We start from the raw sequence: 24,454 nt of genomic DNA on the forward strand, positions 1-24,454 counted from the left end.
CAGAATCCCAAGCAGGCTTCGTGCTGTCACGCGGTCAGCACAGAGCCCAACATGGGGCTCAATCCCACCCAGGAACCATGAGATCATGACTTGAGCCAAAATCAAGAGTTGGTTGCTCAACCGGCTGAGCTACCCAGGTGCCCCAAGACTTTTTTTTTTTTTTTTTAAATGAGGGTTGGGAAGTGAAAGAGAGCAAACTGCAAATTAGACATTTTATATTTCTTAATTTTATATTTTTACACTTACATTTGTTATAAAATTTTAAAGAGACTTGTATAAATTAAATAGTCAAAATGATATTGAAGCTGTGGACCTTTAAAAAGTCTGAAAATAAAAGCCTGCTTATTTTCCAAGACTGACATAGCATGATTCAACAGATTCTGTTCATCCATTTACACAACAATTGCATGTCAGTGCACATATCACTTTCTTTTAGACAGAGAGAGCATCACAGACATCAGCTAACTAGGTAGTGGTCAAGTGCAGGCTGTGTGCCTTATGTGTCTATTATGTTAGGCCGCATTAATACAATTTTGATGAATTCAGCATGAGGAGGAATATGGAAAACAGGACTTTAGCCTAGTGAGACATCAGTGCCTCCTGCTTAATCTTACATTATCACGAGCATTTGAAGAGACAGATCTTTTTCCCTACCATCTCCCCTTCTCTTGTTAATTCTGCCATAATTTTCCAACTGTTGAGTCCTCAGTAACTTATATTTTTCCATCTACTAACAGTGTCACATGAACTTTCTTAAAATACTATGGAATAATGTATATATTTCATAGAATGAAGACCCATTCAGCTACAGGCCAAGTTTGTCTTCTGTATTTATCACTGTGCTACTCGGGGCCCATACATTTGGAACTGTGAGTTGGCTCTGTTGGCTAAGCACATCTTATGTCCTTACATAGTGAATTCTTACCTGATGTGATAATAGTCATGCTTTCTTTTACTGGCACAAATGTGATAGACCTTAAATGACCGATTCCAGAGAGAAGGGCAGGAGAAATATGTCTGGTTGGCTTTTATCGCTTTGTTTCTATTAGGGGCATTCACCCCTCAATGAGTGAGTCAGGAGGCACTACCACCCCCACCCTTTTCCCAGAAGTTCCTTGCCCACTGCTGTCAAGGGCTGTCTTTCAAGGAGATACAAGTTGTGAATAAGTATATTCTGAGCATTCTTTGTGTGTGGTATTAAACCTTGGAATGTAGTTTACTGCTCTAAAAATAGGGTTTGGTCTTTAGACTTCATCCTGAAAGCAGATGTCCTCAAGTAGTTGACAGTTTCACATGAACTTGCTTAATATAGTCCAGAATAATGTGTATATTTTATAGAAGAAAAGCCCACTTAACTTCAGGTCAAAAGATCTGGGTGCTCACTTCCTAAGCCCCTGTGTTCGTGGGCAAATCAGTGAAAGTCTCCCGAGTTATAAAATGAGGACTTTGGGTTGGATTCTCTCTAGAGTAGCCTCTCAAGTTTTAACATTTTCTGATGCTTACTTCATTTAGCTTTTGTATACATTGTTAATGAATCCAAAAACAAATGTTTTACTTTTATTCCATCATTGTCTTACACTAAAAGTAATAAATAGGCCAGAGCAATTTCAAGATGTAATTTTTAAGTTCAACTTAACAAATCAGAAATACCAACAGAATGAGAAATTAATGCCATATGTTAGTCATTTTACTGTATGTCACCCCTACCTAGTTTTCCACATTTAAAACAAGGATGCCATAAAAGATCCAATGGTGAATGTGGACAAAACACAAAGACAGCATTATGGTGAATTTCATTGTTAGCGCTGAAACATGTCTACATAAAGGGAAAAGTTCTATTGTTCTCACATATAAATATCATGTCCAAGGAGCCTTAAAATGCTGTCTGATGAGAACAGCATGTTGTTCCAGTCTCAAGGCAACTTTTGTTACTTCTTTTACCATGCAGGCAACACCACACTTCACAGGCAACATCAGACAAGATTGTCCTCCTATTTTTAACTTAAAAGCCCTGGGAAGGCATCCGCATAAACATGGCAGGCCCCACAGTACCTATTATACCATCACTCACATGGAGAATTATCATGAGTATTCCATTTTGCTAAAGGTGATAAAAGCTCTCCATTATTTAGCAAATATTTATTCTGCACTTATTATGAGGGAACAAAAGAATGAAACACACATGGGTTGTACTCTGAAGGCAATTATGTCTTTGCAGGATGCAGAAACTAGCTCTTCGTGAACCTAGTTCCTTAAGAAATCTTAATAAAAACACCAAGTCCCTATATTTGCATAATACTTTAATTTGCATAATGTTTTTACATCTATGAGATCTCCTCAAAATGCCATGTACAAAGATGTTTACTATACCTGTATTTCAGGTGGAAAAAAGCAAGGCTCAGAATGGTTATGTGGTTTGCTTATGGTCACAGAGGAAGTGGAAAAACTGAAACTTGAAGGAATGCCTGTGGACTCCAAATTTAGGGCTCTCTTTACTCCCACAAAGCCTTACCATGAAGGATTCTAAATCTAGCTCTGTTAACAGACACACCTCTCACTGCAGGAGGCTTATGACTAAGTAGTTTCCCAGGGTGAAATAGGGCTTGCTCAGAAAAGCTATTGCCACAAATTTTACCAACAAATTTCAGGATGGTTCTGGGATTCAGAGAACTGGGTCTGAGCTTTAACTCTGCTGCTGACAAACTAGTTGGTCATAGGACTAGGAGGTTACCAGCTCTCTGGGCTTCAGCTACTTTGTAGGTAAAAATGAAAAAGTCAACTCAATCATACTCTGAGTCTTTCTGATTCTAACATTCTATATAGTTTTGTATTAGGCCCTCTAAATGTTTGAATACGTTTTTTCAAAAAAACCACACGTCTAAATTTTTCTAGAATTCAGGTTACAGATTTTTAATGTTTATTTATTTATTTTGAGAGAGAGAGAGAGAGAGAGAGAGAGAGAGAGAGAGAGAGAGAATGAGCTGGAGAGGAGCAGAGAGAGAAGGAAAGAGAGAACCCCAAGCAGGCTCCACACTGTCAGTGCAGAGCCCAACACAGGTCTCGAACTCTAGAACCGTGAGATCATGACCTGAGCCAAAATCAAGAGTCACACGCTTACAGGTTAAAGATTTTTTTAATAGCCCCTCTAAGAACTAACTAAAATTCCAGTTGGTCCCGGGACTTTGTGTCACCTTTTCCTTAGACCCAGCCTAGTACTGGGAGGTCTTTTTAGAGGGTAGTTTTATGACCACCTACTGAGAACCACCTACTGAGTATCTGAGGTTGGGACCAGGAGGCTGGATTTTCACCCTACTCCCATCTCTGCAGGAGCAAAGCCTGTCCTAGGCTACCTCTTGGATAAGTAGGTAGGCAGGCAAGCAGGAAGAAAGGTTGGTGGATAGGTCATGCAGACTAAATGTAAACATGTATCTGATACCATAATGTGAATGAATGCAAACTCAGGTTGTACAGACCTTTTGTACTGTACTCTGATTTTTAAAAATTTCTTTACTCTTCTTTTTCAAATATTGTAAGAGGAACATGTGCTATTTTTATATTAAAAACTGATTTTATTAAAATTTTTTTTTTAATGTTTTATTTATTTTTGAGACAGAAAGAGACAGAGCATGAGCAGGGGAGGGGCAGAGAGAGAGCAAGATACAGAATCCGAAGCAGGCTCCAGCTCTGAGCTGTCAGCACAGAGCCTGATGCGGGGCTCGAACTCACAAACCGTGAGATCATGACCTGAGCTGAAGTCGGACGCTCAACCGACTGAGCCACCCAGGCGCCCCATATATTATTACCGATAAAAGAATAAATCAGTATATGCCATTCCATGCTTTCCACGTGATCACAACTGTGTGTTTAAAAAAAAAAATTCATAGTTGCAAAAACAGAAGGAAATATACCAAAATGTTAAAAACAGTTAATGTGGGTAGTTCACTGTATTCCAGAAGGATTCACTCAGGGCCAGGACTGAATTTTTTTTTTTTCTTCCCATAATCTTCCTGTACTTTCTTAATTATGTAGAAGGGTGACTTAGTGAGTGTTTAATGTAGAACACAATCTATTACTGTTCTAGACTCATTTTGGAAAGTATGACTGTGTCCCCACTCTACTCCCCAGCTTTGCTGAAAAAGGAAGGAACAGAAGTAACTCTAATGTCCACATAGGACTCAGCAACAGCACCTGGTTGAGTTGGTCCCTCTGTTCCCCTCGGAACACCTTCTCCTCTCGGTTTCCAGGACACCACACTCATCTGGTTCTCCTCAACCTCTAAGGCCAGAACTTTTCAGTCTCCTTGCAGGTTCCTCCTCCTGTCACCAACTTATGTACACTGGAGTTCTCCAGGAGTCAGGCCTCTTTTCTTCTACCTGTGTTCACTCCCTTGGTCATCTCAGCTGATCTTAAAGGTTTTTTTTTTTCTTTTTTTTCTAATGTTTATTTATTTTTGAGAGACAGAGAGAGTGTGTGAGCAGGGGCGGGTCAGAGAGACAGGGACACACAGAATCCAAAGCAGGTTCCAGGCTCTGTGGTGTCAGCATAGAGCCTGACGTGGGGCTCAATCTCACAAACTGCGAGATCATGACCTGAGCTAAAGTCGGCCACTTAACCAACCGAGCCACCCAAATGCCCCTGATGTTAAAATTAAAAAAAAGGGGCACCTGGGTGGCTCAGTTGGTTAAGCGGCCGACTTCGGCTCAGGTCATAATCTCGCGGTCCATGAGTTTGAGCCCCGCGTCGGGCTCTGTGCTGACACCTCAGAGCCTGGAGCCTGTTTCAGATTCTGTGTCTCCCTCTCTCTGACCCTCCCCCGTTCATGCTCTGTCTCTCTCTGTCTCAAAAATCAATAAACGTTAAAAAAAATTAAAAACAACAACAACAACAACAACAAAAACATTCATATGCTGAGATTCCTAAATATACACTTCCAGCTAAGGCCTCTCCAGATAACTAAGTGGTTAGAAGCTTGGGTTCTGGAGTTCAGACTGTCCAGCCTGAATCTTAGTTCCACCTCTTTGTAGCTGTGTGACCGTAGATAACTAACTTGATATCTCAGATATTTCTTCTCTGAGGGGCTAGTGGTGGCAAAGTGTTCTGAGCTAAGAGGAGAGCGTCTAGCTGAGTCCTACAGGCCAAGGAAGGGGTTTATACTCAGTCCTATAAGGGGAGGCTCTGAGTCACCAATTTCTTGGTAAAGACAGGCCAGTGGCCTCTAATTCTTAGAGAACCTGGTAGGAAAGGCTCAACATCCTAATGATTTATACTGGGTGAAAATCCAAAATGTCAGTTACAATCTTCTGGTTGGTAAGCTGCCAGATAACATAGATTTTACCACTGCTTGAAAGGAGCATCTTGTATTTGAAAAGAAATGAAAGGCTAATGTTTAAACTATCATAAAGAGTGAAACTACTATTTGTGTAATGGACTATTTCCTGAGAATTTCAGTCCATCTGTCAGTGAGGAATTTGGGAGGGGTAAAAATAAAAGCCACCAACAAACCCTTTGAAGAAAGTTCTCCTTGTTAAAACCATCTGCTTCCTGACTTCTTATTGATCTGACCCATGTAATACCAATGAACTAACTAAGGCGTTGAGACCTAGACAGCAGCATTTCCCAAGCTGACTCCTGGGAGATGCTCTCTGAAAAAAAGAGCATGGTTAAATGTTAGGGAAATGGTGCAAACTTATTGCTCAACCCAGTCCACTCTTCTTAGAGCTGGATAGGCATGTGAACACTTCAAGGTTCAGACATCCTTCTGAGGGGAGCAAAATACATGACCCCAAAATATACCACTTCGGCATATGCATTATTTGAGCTGAGTGCAACTGAGACCTGGCAGAATCAAGAAAACCATTTTATCTCTCCCTTAACTACCCAAAAGAACTTAAATAGGAGGCCTGGCCAGAAAGAGAGCCCTTACCAGGTATAATTGTGTCTGTGAAAGGCTTATCTGTAGCGCAGGGCAAACATCTAATTACCAAACATCTGCTCTTACTGTCCTGTGAATTACCCTTCTCCCCTTGGAAGCCCCAGGCCCCTATCCCATTCCTTATCTCAAGATGGCTTACAGGCCTCAAGAGACTCATTTGTCCTTGTGTCTCATGTTTTTTTATGGGACTCGTATATGTACATAATTAAACTTGCTTTTTTCTGTTAATCTATTTTATGTCAATTTAATTAATAGACCAGCCAAAAGAACCTAGAAGGGTAGAGAAGAAAATTTCCTCCCCTACATTTCAATAGAGAATTCTATATAGGGGCGCTTTGGTGGCTCAGTGGGTTAACGTCCGACTTCGGCTCAGGTCACGATCTCATGGTTCATGGGATTGGGCCCTGCATCGGGCTCTGTGCTGACAGCTCAGAGTCTAGAGCCTGCTTCAGATTCTGTGTCTCTCCCTCTCCCTGCCCCTTCCATGCTCACACTCTCTCAAAAATAAATAAACATTAAAAAAAAAAAAAAAAGAATTCTATGTAACTTTAAGCCAGCTCATCCCAAAAGTTAATGAATGCTTTTCTTTAATTCCAGCTACACTCAAACTACTATTAAGAGTTTGCTCTTATTTTACTTTAATGCTGAGACTTCAGCTCCCTTTGCTGGTTCTTCCTCACCATATCAACCACTAAATATTGGGGAACCTCAGGACTCAACAGTTGGACAGCTTTTCCTCTGCTCATTTTATAGAAAAATATTTGTGAAACGTTTTGGACATATAGTAAAGCATCTGGCTGTATTGGAGAAAGAGGAAAGAATAAAAACTCTCCAGACCAACCTCCTCCTCTAGTTACCACTCCATTTCTTTATGTCCATTTACAGCAAAGTTTTTTAAAAGGCTTATCTGAACTTTGTTACCTCAATTTTTTTCCCTTCCATTCTCTCTGTAACTGCTCTATAATCAGGTTTTTGCCTTGGCCATTCCATTGAAACAGCTCTTGTCAAGGTAAGCAAAAACTTCCAATGCTAAACCCAATGGTCAGACGTAGTTTCGTGGTACTAGACTAATGCATCTGATAAAGTTGGTCTCCCTCTTCTCCTTAAAATATTTTCTTTCCCTGGTTTCTAAAACACCACATTCATGTTGTTCTCCATCAACCTCTGTGGCCATTTCTCACTCTATGGCCATTTTGCAATCTCCTTCATTCCCAATTTCCCAAACTCCTCCTCCTTTACTCCTCATTTCCCAAACTTATAAACATGTGAGGTCCTCAGGACTCTTTTCTCCTGTCTGTATTCACTCACTTGGTGATCTTTTTCAGTCTTCTAGTTTGAAAAAGCATTTATATTGAGATTCCCAAGTATTCTCCAGCTTAGTCCTCTCTCCTGACAAATATATCCAACTCTCTACTGAGTATCTCCATTCAATGCCTAACACGTGTCTCAACATTAAGATACTCCAATTCAGCTCTACTTCCCCTCATTCCCCTCAAGCCTTCTTCCTCTCCCACTCACCTTCCTTTCCCTAGTAAATGCCAAATGTACTCTTCCAACTGTCCAGGCCAAACTCTTAGGAGTCATCATTGCCTTCTCTATTTCCCTCATACCTCTATCCAATCAATCAGCAAATATCATTGGCTCTACCTTAAAACACACAAAGAAGTCAACTGATTCTCACACACAACTGATTCTGCACAGCTAACACTCTAGTCCAGTCATTATCATCATTTATATGAGTGGCAACAACCTAACACTCTGTCTCCCCTTCATAGCTGGAGTCACCTCTTAAAATGTAAGTCAGATCATGTCACACATGGGCTAGTGAATGACATGATGCTAGTGAGCCTCCAATGACTCCCATCTTAGAGAAAAAGCCCAAACCCTGACACTGACCAATATAAACTTATGATCTGGTCCCCTGCTACATACTCTGATCCACTAAGACTGGCCTTCTCAATGACCCTACAACATACCAGGAATATTCCTACTTGAGGGCCTTTGCACTTGCTGTTCTCTATGCCCAGAATGTTCTTGCCTTGCTTCCATAAACCTTCCAGACTTCACTCAAATGTTACTTTCTCAGTGAGACCTACCTAACATCGGAACCTTTGTACTTCCTAAAACCCTTCCCAGCTTCACATTTCTTTTTGCGCTTTATCACAAACATAGTATATTCCTTACTTACCTTGTTTATTATTACCCCCCTACCCTCAGCATGTAAGCCCACAAGTATAGGGATTCTTGACTTCCTTGTTCACTATTATGTCTCCAGGGAAGTACCTGAATATAAAAGGCATTCAATACTATTTAATAAATACTTCATTTTAAAAAATGAGCTTCTTTATTGTATCAAAATTCTATTCCTAAACTGAGTTTTTTAAATAGCTAAATTCTCAAAGCCAAAGAATTAGGGCTTCCTTCCTAGTCAATCATTGTTAAGCACTATAATAAATCCTTGAGTAGCCCTAATACTGGTTAACTGAAGTTTTAAAAAAATGTGTTTTTGTCACTTTGACGTGTGTGAAGATCTTATAAGTTATACTTATTTCTCTTTTGTCCCAGATATGGCTTACAGAACAAAAACATAAAAAAGAAAACATAAACACAAATGCTAGATTCAGGAACTTGTTGTATCTAAGAGGGTCATCATATTAAAGACCAGGTCTTCCTATCTGCCCATATGGCACTGGAAATGTATAGAAATTTGGAATGGAAGTATATTCTATTAAGTTATTATTGGGACTTATTACTAACTGTCTATTAAGAGCTTGTTTTGCTAAGATCTTCCATTTTTATCCTTAAAATACACATTATAAATATTTTTAAAAAAATTTTTTCCCAATGTTTATTTATTTTTGAGAGACAGAGAGAGACAGAGCATGAGCAAGGGATGGGCAGAGAGAGAGGGAGACACAGAATCCAAAGCAAGCTCCAGGCTCTGAGCCATCCGCACAGAGCCTGACACGAGGCTCAAACTCGTGAACGGTGAGATCATGACCTGAGCGGAAGTTAGACACTTAACCGACTGAGCCACCCAGGTGCCCCACATTATAAACATTTTTAATAGAGCAGTATAGTTAGCAGTTCTTTTTTTTTTTAATGTTTATTTATTTTTGAGAGAGAAAGCACAAGCCGGGGGGGGGGGGGAGGGGAGGGTGCAGAGGGTCCAAGTTGGGCTCTGAGTTGATAGCAGTGAGCCCGATGTAGGGCTCGAACTCAGGAACTGTGAGATCATGACCTGAGCTGGTCAGATGCTCAACTGACTGAGCCACCCAGGCCTCCCATAGTTGGCAGTTCTAACTATTCAAATGTTGATCATAATATCCACAAGAACTATCAATGGAAGAAATCAGGGGATTATTGGGTTTTTTATCTGTTATAGGAGATACCTTTAAAACAATATTTTCTATTTCAAGTGAATAAAAAGCTGTTTTAAAGTACTTTGAGCATCTCCTAATAGCAAAATGTTAATACAATCTTTATCCTAAATGAAGTTCCTTTTTACCCCTTCAACAGTACAGCAAACAGTGTAGTCCAAACGTGTATAGCACAGTGATGACAGCTCAAGAGCATAAAAGTCAATCGCCAGTACCTACCACTTATTGCATCCAGAAGTATTTGAAAGGAATATAAATAGAATAACTCAACCATATCCAAATGTCTCAATCAGTTATTACTAAAATGATAAGTTTTCACAAATTTACAATACTGCTTTACTTACAAGACATGAAAATCATACAGTGTAACTATCATAAAAAATTTAATTCTTAGGATTAGACAAACTGGACACTCCAAGATGAAGGTTTTTTAAAAGACAGAAACTATATTTTTTGAATGCGTGGTACTGAAATTAAAATGTATTCTAGCAGACAGATTTTTCTTAGGGTTCAAAATATACAACATGGGTCAATCTCAAATGTCTGTGAGTGAAGCAGGCCAAGTGTAGGACTGTCAAAGTGGAGTGGCAGGTCCTACCAAAGAGGGTGGTTACCAGTGTTGCCAAATCTTCTCTTAGAGAATAAAACAAATCAGAAGGAAAAAAATCATATTTTCACGTAAAATTTAAATGTTGAAATCTTGCACAAAAATGTTATATAAAATTTGCATTTTGTATAATCTTAATTTTTTATGTAAAAATTTTTAATGTTTTGAAAAAGCTGATCTGTAAATGAACCCCACTTTAGACCTCAAATCTGGGAAGGAGAGACAGTGGGGACAAAATGTTGTGTCCGAACAACCACCTGGACTCAAAGTTCTACCCTTAACCTTGACATGGAGTCACTCACTAAAGATGTAACCATGGAAAGCTTACATGTGCTAAAGTCTTGTGTGGTCATTGTCATTAGTACCTCCCATATACTATGCTTGGTAGATACAGCTCCCGTCACTCACCAATAAAATAATGTAATGAAAGTTCTTATAAAATCAACGGGTAATACTGAATATTTAAAATCATAAAACCAATACTTTGTGTTGAGTTGGGAAGTTGACATGAATTAAGAATGATGCCTCAAGACACAAGAAAAATCTCAAATAAACTAACTTTAACACCTAAAGGAACTAGAAAAAGAAGAACAAACAAGACCCAAAGTTAATGGAAGGAGGGAAATAATAAAGATCATAGCAGAAATAAATAAAAACAAAGGCAAAAAAAGAAAAGATCAATGAGACTAAGAGTTAGTTCTTTGAAAAGATAAATAAAATTGATAAACCTTTAACCAGAGTCACCAAAGACAGAGAGAGAGAACTCACATAAAAAAGAAATGTAAGAGAAGTTACAGCTGACACCACAGAAATACAAAAAATTATAAAAGATTACTACATAAAAGTATACGCCAACAAATTGGACAACCTAGAAGAAATGGATACATTCCTAGAAACATACAACCTTCTGAGACTGAATCAGGAAGAAACAGAAAATGTAAACAGATGAATTACTAGTAATGAAATTGAATCAGTAATCAAGAAATTCCCAATAAATGAAAGTCCAAGACAAAATGGCTTCACAAGTGAATCCTACCAGACATTCAAACAAGGGTTAATACCTATTCTTTTAAACTATTCCAAAAAAAAAAAAAAAAAAAAAAGAAGAAGAAGAAGAGGAAGGAATGCTTCCAAACTCATTCTAAGGCCAGTAATACTCTTATAACAAAACCAAAGACACCACACGAAAGAAAATCAGGGACCAATATCTCTGATGAACAAAGATGTAAAAGTGCTCAACAACAAAATATAACCAAACCAAATTCAAAAACATTCATCGAAACCAAGTGGTATTTATTCCAGGGAGGCAAGGATGGTTCAATATATGCAAGTCAATCAGTGTGAACATTACATCAACAAAATAAAAGATAAAAATCTTACGATCATTTCAATAGATGCAGAAAAAGCATTTGACAAAATTCAACATCCACTCATGATAAAAACTCAACAGAGTGGGGGTACAGAACATATCCTCACATAATAAAGGCCACATATGCCAAACCCACAGCTAATAACATACTCAATGGTGAAGAGCTGAAAGCCTTTCCCCTAAGATCATGAACAAGACAAGGATATGACTCCTACCACTGTTCTTCAACATAGTACTGGAACTCCAAGTCATAGCAATCAGACAAGAAAAAAGAAATAAAAGTCATCCATATTGGTAAGGAAGAAGTAAAATTGTCACTATATGCAGATGACACAATACTAAAATCCTAAAGACTACCAAAAAACTATTAGAACCAATAAATGAATTGAGTAAAGTTTCAGGATACAAAATCAATATATGGACACCTGTTGTGTTTCTATACACTAATAATGAAATAGCTAAAAGGGAAATAAAGAAAACAACCCCATTTTCAACTGCATTAAAGAGAATATAATACCTAGGGATAAATTTACCCAAAGAAGTTAAAGACTTTTGTAGTAGTCAAAAATGACAACACACTGAAAAACTTTCCTTCTGGTTAAAATAGCCATTGTCAAATATAGTCAACAATATCTTAATAGTGTTGTATAGTGACAGATGATAGCTATACTTGTGGAGAGCAGAGCACAATGTATGGAGAAACTGAATCACCACATTGTACAGTTGGAACTACTGTAACATTGTATATCAACTATACTCAAAAATAATTATTAATAATAAAAAGTAAAAGACCTATATTCTGAAAACTATAAGACAATGATGAAAGAAATCAAAGGTGACACAAATGGAAAGATGTACCATGCTCATAGACTAAAAGAATTAATATTGTTCAAATGTCTATACTACCTAAAGCAATCTACAGATTCAATGCACTCCCTATCAAAGTACCAACAGTTTTTCACAGGACTAGAGCCAAAAATAAGACAAACAAAACAAACAAACAAACAAACAAACAAACAAACAAACAAACAATTTATGGAACCACAAAAGACCCCGAATAGCCAAACCAATCTTAAGAACAAAGCAGGAGTTATCATAATCCTAGATTTCAAGATTTAATACAAAAATATAGCAATCAAAACAGTATAGTACTGGCACACACACACACACACAAAAGACACATAAACCAAGGGAACAGACTTGAGAGCCCAGTAATAAATGCACACATATATGGTCAATTAATCTATGACAAAGGAGGCAAGAATACAATGGAGAAAAGACAGTCTCTTCAATAAACAGTGCTGGGAAAACTAAATGGTTGCATGCAAAAGAATAAAAATGGGCTACTTATACCATACTAAAAACAAACTCAAAATGGAATAAAGACCTAAATGTATGACTTGAAACCAGAAAACTAAAAGAAAACACAGGCAGTAATCTCTTGGGCATCAAGCTTAGCAGTATTTTTCTGGGTCTGTCTTCTCAAGCAAGAGAAACAAAAGCAAAAACAAATAATTGAGATTACATCAAACTAAAAAGCTTTTTGCAAGTGAAGAAAGCCATCAACAAGACAAAAAAGAAACTTACTGAATGGGAGAAAATGCTACAAATGCTATATCCAATAGCAAGTTAATATCCAAAATATATAAAGAACTCCTACAACTCAACACTAAAAACAGATAATCTGATCAAAAAATGAGCAGAAGACCTGAACAGACATTTTTCCAAAGAAGACACACAAATCGCCAACAGACAAATGAAAAGATGCTCAACAATACTATTAGGAAAATTCAAATCAAAACCACCATGAGACACCACCTCTTAGAATATTTAATATTAAAAAGACAAGAAATAGGGGCGCCTGGGTGGCTCAGTCAGTTGGGCATCCGACTTTGGCTCAGGTCATGATCTTGCGGTCCGTGAGTTCGAGCCCCGCGTCGGACTCTGTGCTGACAGCTCGGAGCCTGGAGCCTGTTTCAGATTCTGTGTCTCCCTCTCTCTCTGACCCTCCCCCATTCATGCTGTCTCTCCCTGTCTCAAAAATAAATAAACGTTAAAAAAAAAAAGTAAAAAGACAAGAAATAACAAGTCTTGATGAGGATGTGGAGAAAAGAGAACCCTCATGGATTACTGGTGCAAATGTAAACTGGTATAGCCAATTATGAAATAAACAGTATAGAGGTTCCTCAAAAAAAAAAAAAAAAAAAAAAAAAAAAAAAAAAAAGAAGTGCCACACTATCCAGTAATGCCACTTCTGGGTATTTACCGAAAGAAAACAAAAACACCTTATGTTTACTGCAGTGTTATTTACAACAGCCAAGATATGGAAGCAACCTAAGTATTCATCAGTAAATGTATGGATAAAGAAGATGCGGTATAGGGGTGACTGGGTGGCTCAGTTGGCTGGGCATCCAACTCCAGCTCAGGTCATGATCTCGCAGTCCATGCATTCGAGCCCCACGTGGGGCTCTGTGCTGACAGCTCGGAGTCTGGAGCCTGCTTCAGATTCTTTGTGTACCCCCCCCCCTCTCTGCCCCTCCCCCACTCGTGCCCTGTCTCTCTGTGTCTCTCAAAAGTAAATGTTAAAAAAAAATGAAAAAAAAAAAAAGATGTGGTATAGATACACAATGGAGTATTAGCCACAAAAACGAATGAAATCTTGCATTCACAACAACATGGATGGATTTAGAGGGTATTACTGGTACTATGCCAAGTGAAATAAGCCAGACAGAGACAAATAACATATGATTTCACTTATAATGTACAATCTAAAAAACAAATGAACAAGTAAACAGCAAATAACAATGGCTAAAAAGAAACAGACTCATAAATACAGAGAATAAACCGGTAATTGCCAAGAGGGGAGGAGTGGGGGGAGGGACAAAATAGGTGAAGAGAATTGAGAGGTACAAACTTCCATTTACAAAATAAATAAGTCACAGGGATGAAAAGTACAGCATAGAGCGTACAATCAATAATATTGTAACACATTTATGGTGCCCAATATTCATAATAACTAAAACTAAGTTAATATTACACATCCACTATACTCCAATTAAAAATGAAATTTTTTTTTCAAAAAAAGAAGATTCCTTTCATCATTTGTCCTCTGCTTTTTAACCAAAAAAAAAAAGAAAACAGCATTCTGCAATCATTACTCACTCACTGTGGGTAATGAGGGCAATCATTCTCAAGGGCACTTGTCTTAGTTACAGGCCATGGTTATGCGTCCTGTGGACAGTCTGCCTTGGGAAGGTATACATATTTACCTAAAATGTTGAGTACTAAAAGGTAACAAGATAATAGTCTACTGTTCAATTCACACCTGATGTGAACTACATAGACTGATGACTATGCAACTATGTAGAGGTTGAGAAAGTAATGTTTTCGTTATTTTCCATGTTGCTATAACAACAACAACAAAAAGGCTTATTCACTTCACTTCAACTAACATCCAGTGTTTACAAGTCTAGGTAATAGATCTATTTATCTTTGCAAAGATCTTAACCTATACCATGATTAAAATGAGATTTATTTGGATAAATATGGTTAATACATCTGAGGAGATTTATGCTCTTGCCAACATGTGAATTCTCTGCTGTTTATTCTTTTTACTGCTTTGGAGCAATGTCAATGAACCATTTGGAAGAAATCGATGTCATAAGACTAATTAGGCAAAAATTACCGATTACTCTTAGAAATAAACTGGAGGCTGAGGAGACTTCTGTCTTCAAGTTTGTTTTCCACACATTCGGTTTTATACAATCGTCTCCTGTTTGTCTAAAGAACTTTCTAAACAGACCTAATGGGATCCTCCTTGCAGTCTTAGCAGCATGGACAAGAAATACAATTTTCTACACTTGAAATTCTGGGCAAACTTGAAAGGTACAAGTAAAATCACTGATTAGCCACTTTTCCTTGTGTTCCCTAAGTGTCTCCAGCAAATTTTGCTGTCTGGGATGTTTTCTTCATACACAGCTTGTTGGTGGTACCTAAGTTACCATCGTGAGGCAGTTGGGCTTCCTGTCAGGGATTAGGCTCCTTAGGTTGTCAGGCTCCTTCAGTATGGGGGCTAAATTACCAAAAGCAGTTAAAATTTGGTTTAGACTAGGGCCAACTTGTATCTAGGTGATCATCATAAATCTAACATATGTCCAATAAACCCATATGGCCCAATAAATCCAGTGACTGAATGCCACGGGGTACTATCACGGAGCTCTTTTAAGGAATTCACAGGCAATATACCCTAAAGTATTCCACTGTCTATTGCTCAGTAGAATCTAACAAGGCTGCCTGTATGTTCAAGGTTAACACAAGAGAAATTCAACAGGAGCTAGTCACCAATATTTTTCCCTATTTTAAAAGAAAAAATATTTAGTTGGGTGAGCTTAACAGAAAAGCAGCAGGCAAATCTTGGAGTTCATAAAAAACTTAGGTCTGTGGTGCTATCAAGCTGATAGGCCTCCAGTCAGACAGCTTTTTGAAAGGCATTACTATCATATAAGCCTGAACTACAGGGTTGGAGGCTGTGTGTGTGTGTTTTCTTGTAACTTCAAGCAAGTTTTTTTGTTTTTCTGAGATTTTTGAATTCACTCATCAATTTATATTTACGAGTTAGAGTTACATTTTGTCAAATGGAATAACTGCTCCACAAGAGGTGCAGGATAGAAATCCAGGAGGTACTGCTCTTGTCATAGACCATGTAAAAGGCACCTTTGGGAGTACAACTGTAGTGTATCGAAGGCTGTGGAGCTGTGCAGTGTGAAGGCCCTGAGAGAATGTCTACAATGTCTACTATCACTGCCTCCTCCTAACACAACCACCATCACCAACACCCAGTGTCGTTTACGTAGCTCTATTATATGCACTTTAGTTATATTATTCAGTTAATTTTCAGCAATCTATGAGAGCATCAGTAGTATTCTCACTTTAAATATAAGGAAGCCAAGCGTCAGAGTTGTAACCTGCCCCAGGTTATAAAAGCAGGGGCTCCAGGATCAAAATCCAAGTTTGGCTAACTCCAAAGCCCATTCCTGTTACCATCACACCACACCTAAAGACAGGCCCACTAATACCTTTCCTTAGACTTTTAAAAAGTAGAGGTTTGATTTAGATATGATAAAATGTATAGATGTTAAGTAAAGCATTTGAAGACTTTTGACCATCTGTATAACTATGAAACTGAAACCAAAACCTAAAAGGAAATTTTCATATGAAATATATTTCTATTACACCTCAAATTCCCTTGTGCTTTTTTTCCTTGAAGCAACCACTTTTGGATTTCTATCACTTAGTATACTTTATATAAATGGAATGATTCAGAAAATAGTCTTTTGTGTCTGGCTGTATTCACTCAACGTAATGTTTTTAGATTTGTTTGTTTTGAAAGGTATACGGAAGAATTTATTTAGCTTTGTGAGGATTTACTTTCACAATGGTATAAACCCTTGGCATAGAAGACCTTCTTAAAACTTCATAAACTGATTTAATTAGTTAAATATCTAGGCTGATATTACGAAGCTGTCAGACATTGTTAGAAAAAGTTAATGGTGGCCAGGATTTGTAAACATAACCATATAATGGTAAAATAAACCAAAGGACAAGACTTTTTAATACCCCTCAAAACATAATAAAGTACAATTTTTCATCAAACATTTATTCCCAGGCTATATCCATGTGGATCTATGAATTTATTTTCCATTTTACACTTTCTGACATTTTCTCTGAATATAGATTACAAATAGTCTTTTGCATTCTCTCCCCAGTCTCAACATCCCAAGTCACCTGCCTTACCTTGTTATACAGTTATCTTTTAGAGAAGATACACTTACATAGCATGTTATACTTGAAAGTGAAAAAATCTTAGAGGATTAAAAAGAAGTAATACAATAATTCTTTCACTGATCTTAATATAACTTCCAAAAGAACATTTCCCTACAACAGCAATTCTGCCTAATAAAATTCTTTCCAAGTCTAAACACACTGAAAACAAGTGAAATTATGAAAAACTTATGATAGGTTACCAGATATTGTGTGCTTTTAACCATTCAACACTGGCAATACTTGATAAACAATTAGGTAAGCTTCTTGAAGAAGCAAACCTAGACACATAAATTAGAAGATACTGGTATCCATCTAAATTTTCTTTCATTCTTTTACAGACCATTTTATTAAATAAAGTTGTTGAAGGTACACTTTATTTTTTGTCACTTTAGAGGACCTTTACTGTAAAGACAATTCTTTTATCTGATAACAACAGCAGCAGCCAAATTGCTAGTGATTATTCCAGACCTCCCTGTAGGATACATTCAGTTTCTTCTCGAGACGCAAATTTCCACCTGAGTTTCTGAGGCAATGTTTTTATAAATCCCGCAGTGTCTTATGAACCCTGCTACATCAACAAGTCTGGTAACTTACTCCTTTAGAACGTGAAATTGCAGAAGAGAGAGATGTATTCCTGCTGATCTCAAAGCTTCTGATATATTGGATTTAGGATTGTCTCTTCCACCAGACAACACTACCTTTAGCTTTATGGGGAGTCTCAAAATCAGTTAAGTTCTCTAAACTTCCATCTTCTTTTCTAAAGTTGATTTTTACAATTCTAGATACCTTGCATTTCCATAGAAATTTTGAAACCAGCTTGTCAATTCCTTATTTAAAAAACAGGTGGAATTTTTATTGGGATTGCTTTGAATCTATGGATGAATTTGGAAAGAATGACTATCTTAACATTATTGAGACTTGCAATCCATGAACATGCATATTTCTCCACCTACTTAGGTTTTCTTTTATTTCTCTCAGCAACACTGTTACCTTCAGAGGACAGGTCTTGCACATCATGTCTTAGAATCATTCCATAGCACCTGAGAATAACTACAGTTTTTACTACTTTTCCAATTTTTGTTTTCTACTTCTTTTATTTGCTTTATTGTACTGGTTAGGAATTCCAGTAAAATACTGAATAGAAGTAATGACAGTGGATCTCCCCATTGCCTGTTCTCAACGTTAGAAAGAAAGTGTCCATTGTTTCACCACTTAGCATGACTTTAACTATAGGTTTTTGGGAGATGACTTTTAACAAATTGAGGTATTTCCCAGATATCTGGTATTGCAAGGATTTTTATCATGAATGGAAGTTGAAATGAGCACATATCTAGATTGATCATATGGTTTTTCTCATTTATTTTGGTAATACAGTAAATAACATTGGTTGATATTTTTAACACATTTGTTGAGATATTTGAACATGATTTGTTCATGTACCATAAAATTCACCCTTTAAGTAAGTGTTCAATTTAGTACTTTTAGTGTATCTGCAAAGTTGTGCAGCTCCAATTCCAGAACACTTTAATCGCTTCAAAAAGAAAAAAACAAAACAAAAAACCAAAAAACCCTCTACCCATCAGCACTCTCACACTCTCCTCCCCGACCAGAAACCACTAATCTACAATCTGTCACATTCTGTTTATCCATTCATCAGTTGGTGGATATTTGTTTCCACTTTGGAGCTATCATGAATAATGCTGCTATAAACATTTGTGCACAAGTTTTTGTGTGGTCATCATTTCAAGTCTCATGGGTATATACCTAGGAGTGGAACTGCTGGTTTATTAGATAACTCTAGGTTTAATTTTTTTTTCTTTATTGCTTCTATAAGCAGAAGACACTGAATTTTGTATCTTTATTTTCTACTTGTTCTTCCTAAATTCATAATTCTGAGAATTTAATAGTTTATCTCCTTGGATTTTCTAGGTCTACATCATATCGCAAAGATATGGGTGCTTTCTTGTCTGTTCCTTTCTTTTCAGAAATTATACGTCGTTTTGATTCCACGTTCATTATATTGGTTTAAATATTCAGAAGAGTTTCAAATAGTAGTAGCAGTACTCTGATAGGTTTAATTTTTTTAAGGAAGTGGCCAACTGTTTTTCAAAGTGGCTATATACCATGTTCCATTCCCACCAGCAATATATGAAGGCTACATATATTCCTAACACTTGCTGTTGTTCATTTTTTTTATTATACCCATCTTGGTGGATGTGAAGTGATATCTAATTGTAGTTTTGATTTGCATTGCCCTAAAGACTACTGATGCTGAGCATTTTTCATGTACTAATTGGCTATTTATATACCTTTGCAGAAATGTCTAGGGGCACCTGGGTGGCTTAGTCAGTTAAGCATCCGACTCTTGATTTCGGCTCAGGTCACGATCTCACAGTTTTGTGAGTTCGAGTCCCACATCAGGCTCTGCACTGACCACACAGAGCCTGCTGGGATTCTCTCTCTCTCTCTCTCGCTCTCTCTTTCTGACCCTCGCCCCACCACACTGTCTCAAAATAAAAAAAGAAATGTCTATTTAAATCCTTTGCCCATTTTTGTCTTTTTATTGTTGAATTTAAAGAGTTCCTCATATATTTTGAATACAAATCCCTTGCCAAATACATTTATTTCTCTATTCTGTGGGTTGTCTTTTTACTTTCTTGATGGTGTCCTTTGAAGCACAAAAGTTATTAATTTTGATGACATCCTATTTATCTATTTTTTTTTTCTTTTGTAACTTGTGCTTTTGGAGTCACAGTGGAAAAAAAATTGCTTAATCCAAAGTCATGAAGATTTACTCCCGATTTCTTCAAAAAAATGTATAGATTCAGCTCTTACATTTTGGTCTCTGATCTATTCTGAATTAATTTTTATATATAGTGTGTAGTAAGTTTTCAACTTCGTTCTTTTGTATATAGATATATACAAATGTTTTGGGATCAACTATCGACATTGTGTTATTTTTTTAATGTTTATTTTGCATGTGTGCGTGCGCGTGCACACACACACACACACACACACACACACACACACACACACACACACACGTGGGGGAGGGGCAGAGAGAGAGGAGAGAGAAAATCCCAAGCAGGCTCTGTGCTGTCAGCACAGAGCCCATCACAGGGCTGATCCCACGAACCATGAGATCATGACCTGAGTTGAAACCAAGAGTCAGATACTTAACTGACTGAGCCACCCAGGCACCCCAGCATTGATTGGTTCTTAAATGTTAATTCTATTCTACACTCTTGGAAAAAAGAATTTACTTGGTGTGTATTTATGGTATATATGTGTGTGCGTGTGTAATATTTTTAGAGTTTTAATCCTAAATTAATAATTAACTAATTAAGAATTCTTACACCTATGTTTATGAGGGATATTGGTCTGTAGTTTCCCTTGCTTGTAAAATATTTGCCAAATTTTGATATGGAGATTACTCTCACATCATAAAATGGGTTGGAAAGCATTCCCCCTGCCTTGTTTTTCCAAAGATTTTGTGAAAGACTGTATTATTTCTTTATTTTTTTAAGTTAATTTATTTTGAGAGGGAGAGAGACAGAGACAGAGAGAGAGAGACAGTACACATGAGTGGGGGGAGGAGCAGAGAGAGGAAGGGAAAGAGAGAGTGAATCCCAAGCAGGCTCCACACCAGCAGCATGTAGTCCGATGTGGGGCTTGAACTTATAAACCAATCCCCGAGATCATGACCTGAGCCAAAACCAAGAGTTAGATGCTTAACCAACTGAGCCACCCAGGTGCCCCTATTTCTTCTTGCCTCTTTGGGCATGAAGTTTTCCTTGTGAGAAGATTTTGATGATAAATTCAATTTCTTAAATATGTATATGCTTTTTTCCAATTTTCTGTGTTAGATTTCCTAATTTGGGTTTTTATTTCAAGGAATTTATGAATTTCATCTAAGTTACTGAATGTATTGTAATAAAGTTACTCATTGTATCACCTTATTATCCATTTAATGTCTGTAGGATCCATGATTCTGCATTGATATTCCCTCTTTAACCTTGATATTGGTAATTTGTTCTATTCTCTCTTTCCTGACCATTTTTTCTAAGGCTACATCAATTTTATTAACTTTTTTCAAAGAACCAATTTCTGGCTTTGTTGATTTTTCTCTATTTTTTTTATTTTCTACATCACTGTTTTTACTTTTTAATCTTGACTATTTTGTATTTACTTTCCTTAAATCTTCTTAAGATGGAAATTTTACTCATTTATTTAAATTTTCTGCTATAAGCATTTAAGGACACACTTTTTCTTTTAGTGTTCTCATTGCATACTATAAATTCTGAGACATTTCCATTATCATTCTATTTGAAGTAATTTCCAATTTCTTTTGGTGAGTATTCCTTGTAAACTTGAAAAGAATAGCTTATTGAGTGTGGAATCTATAAATATTGCTTAAGTCAAGCTGGATCATAGTGCTGTTCATATTTTTATTCTACTTATTACTGAGAGAGGAATGTTAAAATTTCCAACTACACTGTAGATTTGTTGATTTCTTCTCTATAGTTCTCTCAATTTTTACTTCCTTTACTCGGTACATACATCCTTAGAATTTTTATGTCTTCTTTTAATGAATTGGCCATTTTATCAATATGAAATATGCTGCCTCACCTTAGAATGTTTCTTATGCCTGACATTAATATAACCATACCAACTTTCTTATGCTTAGTGTTTGCAGATACATTTTTTTCTACAATCTCACTACTAATTTTGTCTGAGTCTTTATACTACTAATTTTGTCTATTTCTTATAAACACCATATGGTTGGGTCTTCTGAAATTTTTTCAATCTGAAAATCTGTGCCTTTTAAATTGAATGTTTAGTTTATTCACATTTAATGTAATTATTGTTATAATTGAACTAAAGTCTTATAGCATTTGTTTTATGTTATATGTTTTTCTGTTCCTCTTTTCCTACCAACCTTTTGGTTAATATTTTGTAGTATACTTTCTTATATGTCTTGCATTGATTTTTTTAACAACTTTTTTGTTATGTTTAAATTTGTTGCTCTAGAAATTAAATAAGCACACTTACCTCAAACTACATTCAAATACTAACATAAGAACTTCACAGCTATATTAGTCCAAACGCACACATTTTAGGCCACTTGTGATAGTTCCATAGGTCAGACACTCGTTTCAGTTTCTTAGATTCATTTTCTTGTTTGTGTTTAACTTTGGACAGTTTCTACTGAATGGTTCTCAAGTTCACTCATCATATTTTCCACCCCAATTTCCTGTTAAGCCCATCGAATAAGTACTTTATTTCTGATGTTGTATTTTTCCATTATACCATTTCCATTTTGTTATTTCTTTTTGTAGTTATCATAATTATTTTATTATCCTTCTCTGCTAATTCCAACATCCAGGTCATCTATGGATAAGTTTCCATTTTTTTTCTGTTTCTTCAGAGGACTCAATTTTAATTGTGTGATAGACACTGCATGTAAAATAATAGTAAATTATATTTAACATGGATATTATTTATCCTAAGAAAATGGCACACCCTCTTCCTACAGGTTAGGAGTGTGAATCAGTCTAATCTCTAGTGAACTGGTTCTGGGCTTTGTGGTAGGTTTAGATTCAATTCACTCTTGGCTAATATTCTGAGGTCTGGATCAGGGATCTCCCTTAAGCAAAGTCTGGGATCTGAGCCCTGATTAGACTCTGAAGACTTCTCTATGTCTTATAATCCAGCTGCCAGTATTCTAATCATGGGCTATTTCTCTTTGCTTATAGCCTAACCACCAGATTTCTGGTATGCTTAGGTGATCTCTTTACTCTTGATAATCTCCCCCAGGTTTCCATGCCATAGCATATTTCTTCACCCTGCTCCCCAGGCACTAGCATTCATTAGTACACTGCTTTGCCCTTGATGAAGGTCCTGTACACCTTGCAGAAATAAGGGAGGTTTCTTCTCATTTCTTGTGCTTTATCCCAGCCTTCTCTTGCAATTGCCTTGCACTTGATAAAGGGCCACTATACCTCAGGGAGATGTCTCTCAGCTCTCTTGCTCTATCTCCAGTCTTTCTTTGGCCACTGCCATGTACTTGGTGCAAATCCTACACACCTTGATGAATCACTCAGTTCTTTACCATGCTCCAAGCCTTTGGTGTGTTCACTTGGTGAAGGCTTCATAGGGAAGAACTGGTGGTGGGTGTGAGACTCACCCTGTGACTGGGGCTTCTTAGGATTTTAAGCTGTCACACATGTGGCCATAAATAGTTCATTAAAAGTTGGGCTGGTTTCTCTTTATATTTTTCTATGTCAGTTTTACTCTTCTTCCTGATGTTCTGCCAGAAATAAACCAGTCAAGAGTTTTTATTCTCTCCTAAAAAAGGTTTGTCTCTTTCTGGGACTTAGTTCATTCAGGTTTTTCTAGCATATTCAGCTTTTTGGATGGTTTTTTAAATTTATGATTTTATAGTTTATCCAGCTCATTCTCATTGTTGGGAGTAGGAGCAACAGTCTCTTGTGACTTTCTTCATGCTAACTGGGAGTAGAAATTTCTTTCTCGATTCCTTTGATAACTCCTTCTTGTCTGCCTCACATTTTGTATTTGTCTTCCTCCTAGACTTTATTTGAGAGGTACATTAAGCCTAACAAAAAACTCTCAGAAATCCCATATGTTCTATTCCTTTTATATAGATGTTTATTTTTTTTTTTAAGCCTCAAAAACTATCTTCAAAAAAGACAAAACATGGTAAATACAACATTCGGATTGCAAAAATTCTACTGAGAATCATATCTGCTTATGTAATCTGGAATGCAGAATTTAGAATTTTGCATATTGGAGGCAAGTGTCTAGGGGTACTAATACATGCAAATATCTAGGGGGTCATAATATATGCAAATATCTATAATATATACAATATATCTATGATATAGATATATAGACAGATATAGATATAGATATAGATATAGATATAGATATAGATATAGATACAGATATAGATACATCAAGGAGTTAATAGGGTCCAGTCATCTGTATTCAGAGACAGATTTTGTTTCTTTGTTGTTATCATACCTTCTCCCAGAAAGGACTTAGGCATAATAAGGTACTCTTATTCTCATTTTACAGATGAGGCTCCTGAGATCCCAAGAAGCAGAGTGATCACACCAAGTGTGGAGAGTGGAGGGAAAACCCAGGCTCCAGCTTCCTGGCACTGCATCATTCCATTACGTATTCATTTCAAACCTAATCAAATGTGCCATAATAGCCAAGAGTGATAATACATTTTAAATTGTCTACGCAAAAATAATATCAAAATTACAGAACAGTTCGAGGAACATCCATACATCCTTTACCCAGATTCACCTATTGAT

At 36.9% G+C, this 24,454-nt stretch overlaps 1 protein-coding gene across 7 annotated transcripts in view; it reads right to left on the minus strand.

The window, feature by feature from the left end:
* Positions 1-24,454, minus strand: part of TASP1 (taspase 1) — a 341,560-nt gene that overhangs the window by 74,431 nt on the left and 242,675 nt on the right. For 2 of the 7 annotated variants that reach the window (XM_042931628.1, XM_042931626.1), the window contains one exon: positions 24,107-24,326. The exons of the other annotated variants lie outside the window; for them this stretch is intronic. In XM_042931628.1, coding sequence (XP_042787562.1) covers positions 24,321-24,326 — 6 coding nt within the window. In that variant the 3' untranslated portion in view covers positions 24,107-24,320. Of the gene's footprint in view, positions 1-24,106; positions 24,327-24,454 lie in introns of those variants that run through there. 7 annotated transcript variants of the gene reach the window in all.

This window comes from Panthera leo, chromosome A3 (assembly GCF_018350215.1).
Source record: "Panthera leo isolate Ple1 chromosome A3, P.leo_Ple1_pat1.1, whole genome shotgun sequence".
In the NCBI taxonomy this organism is placed as follows: Eukaryota; Metazoa; Chordata; class Mammalia; order Carnivora; family Felidae; genus Panthera; species Panthera leo.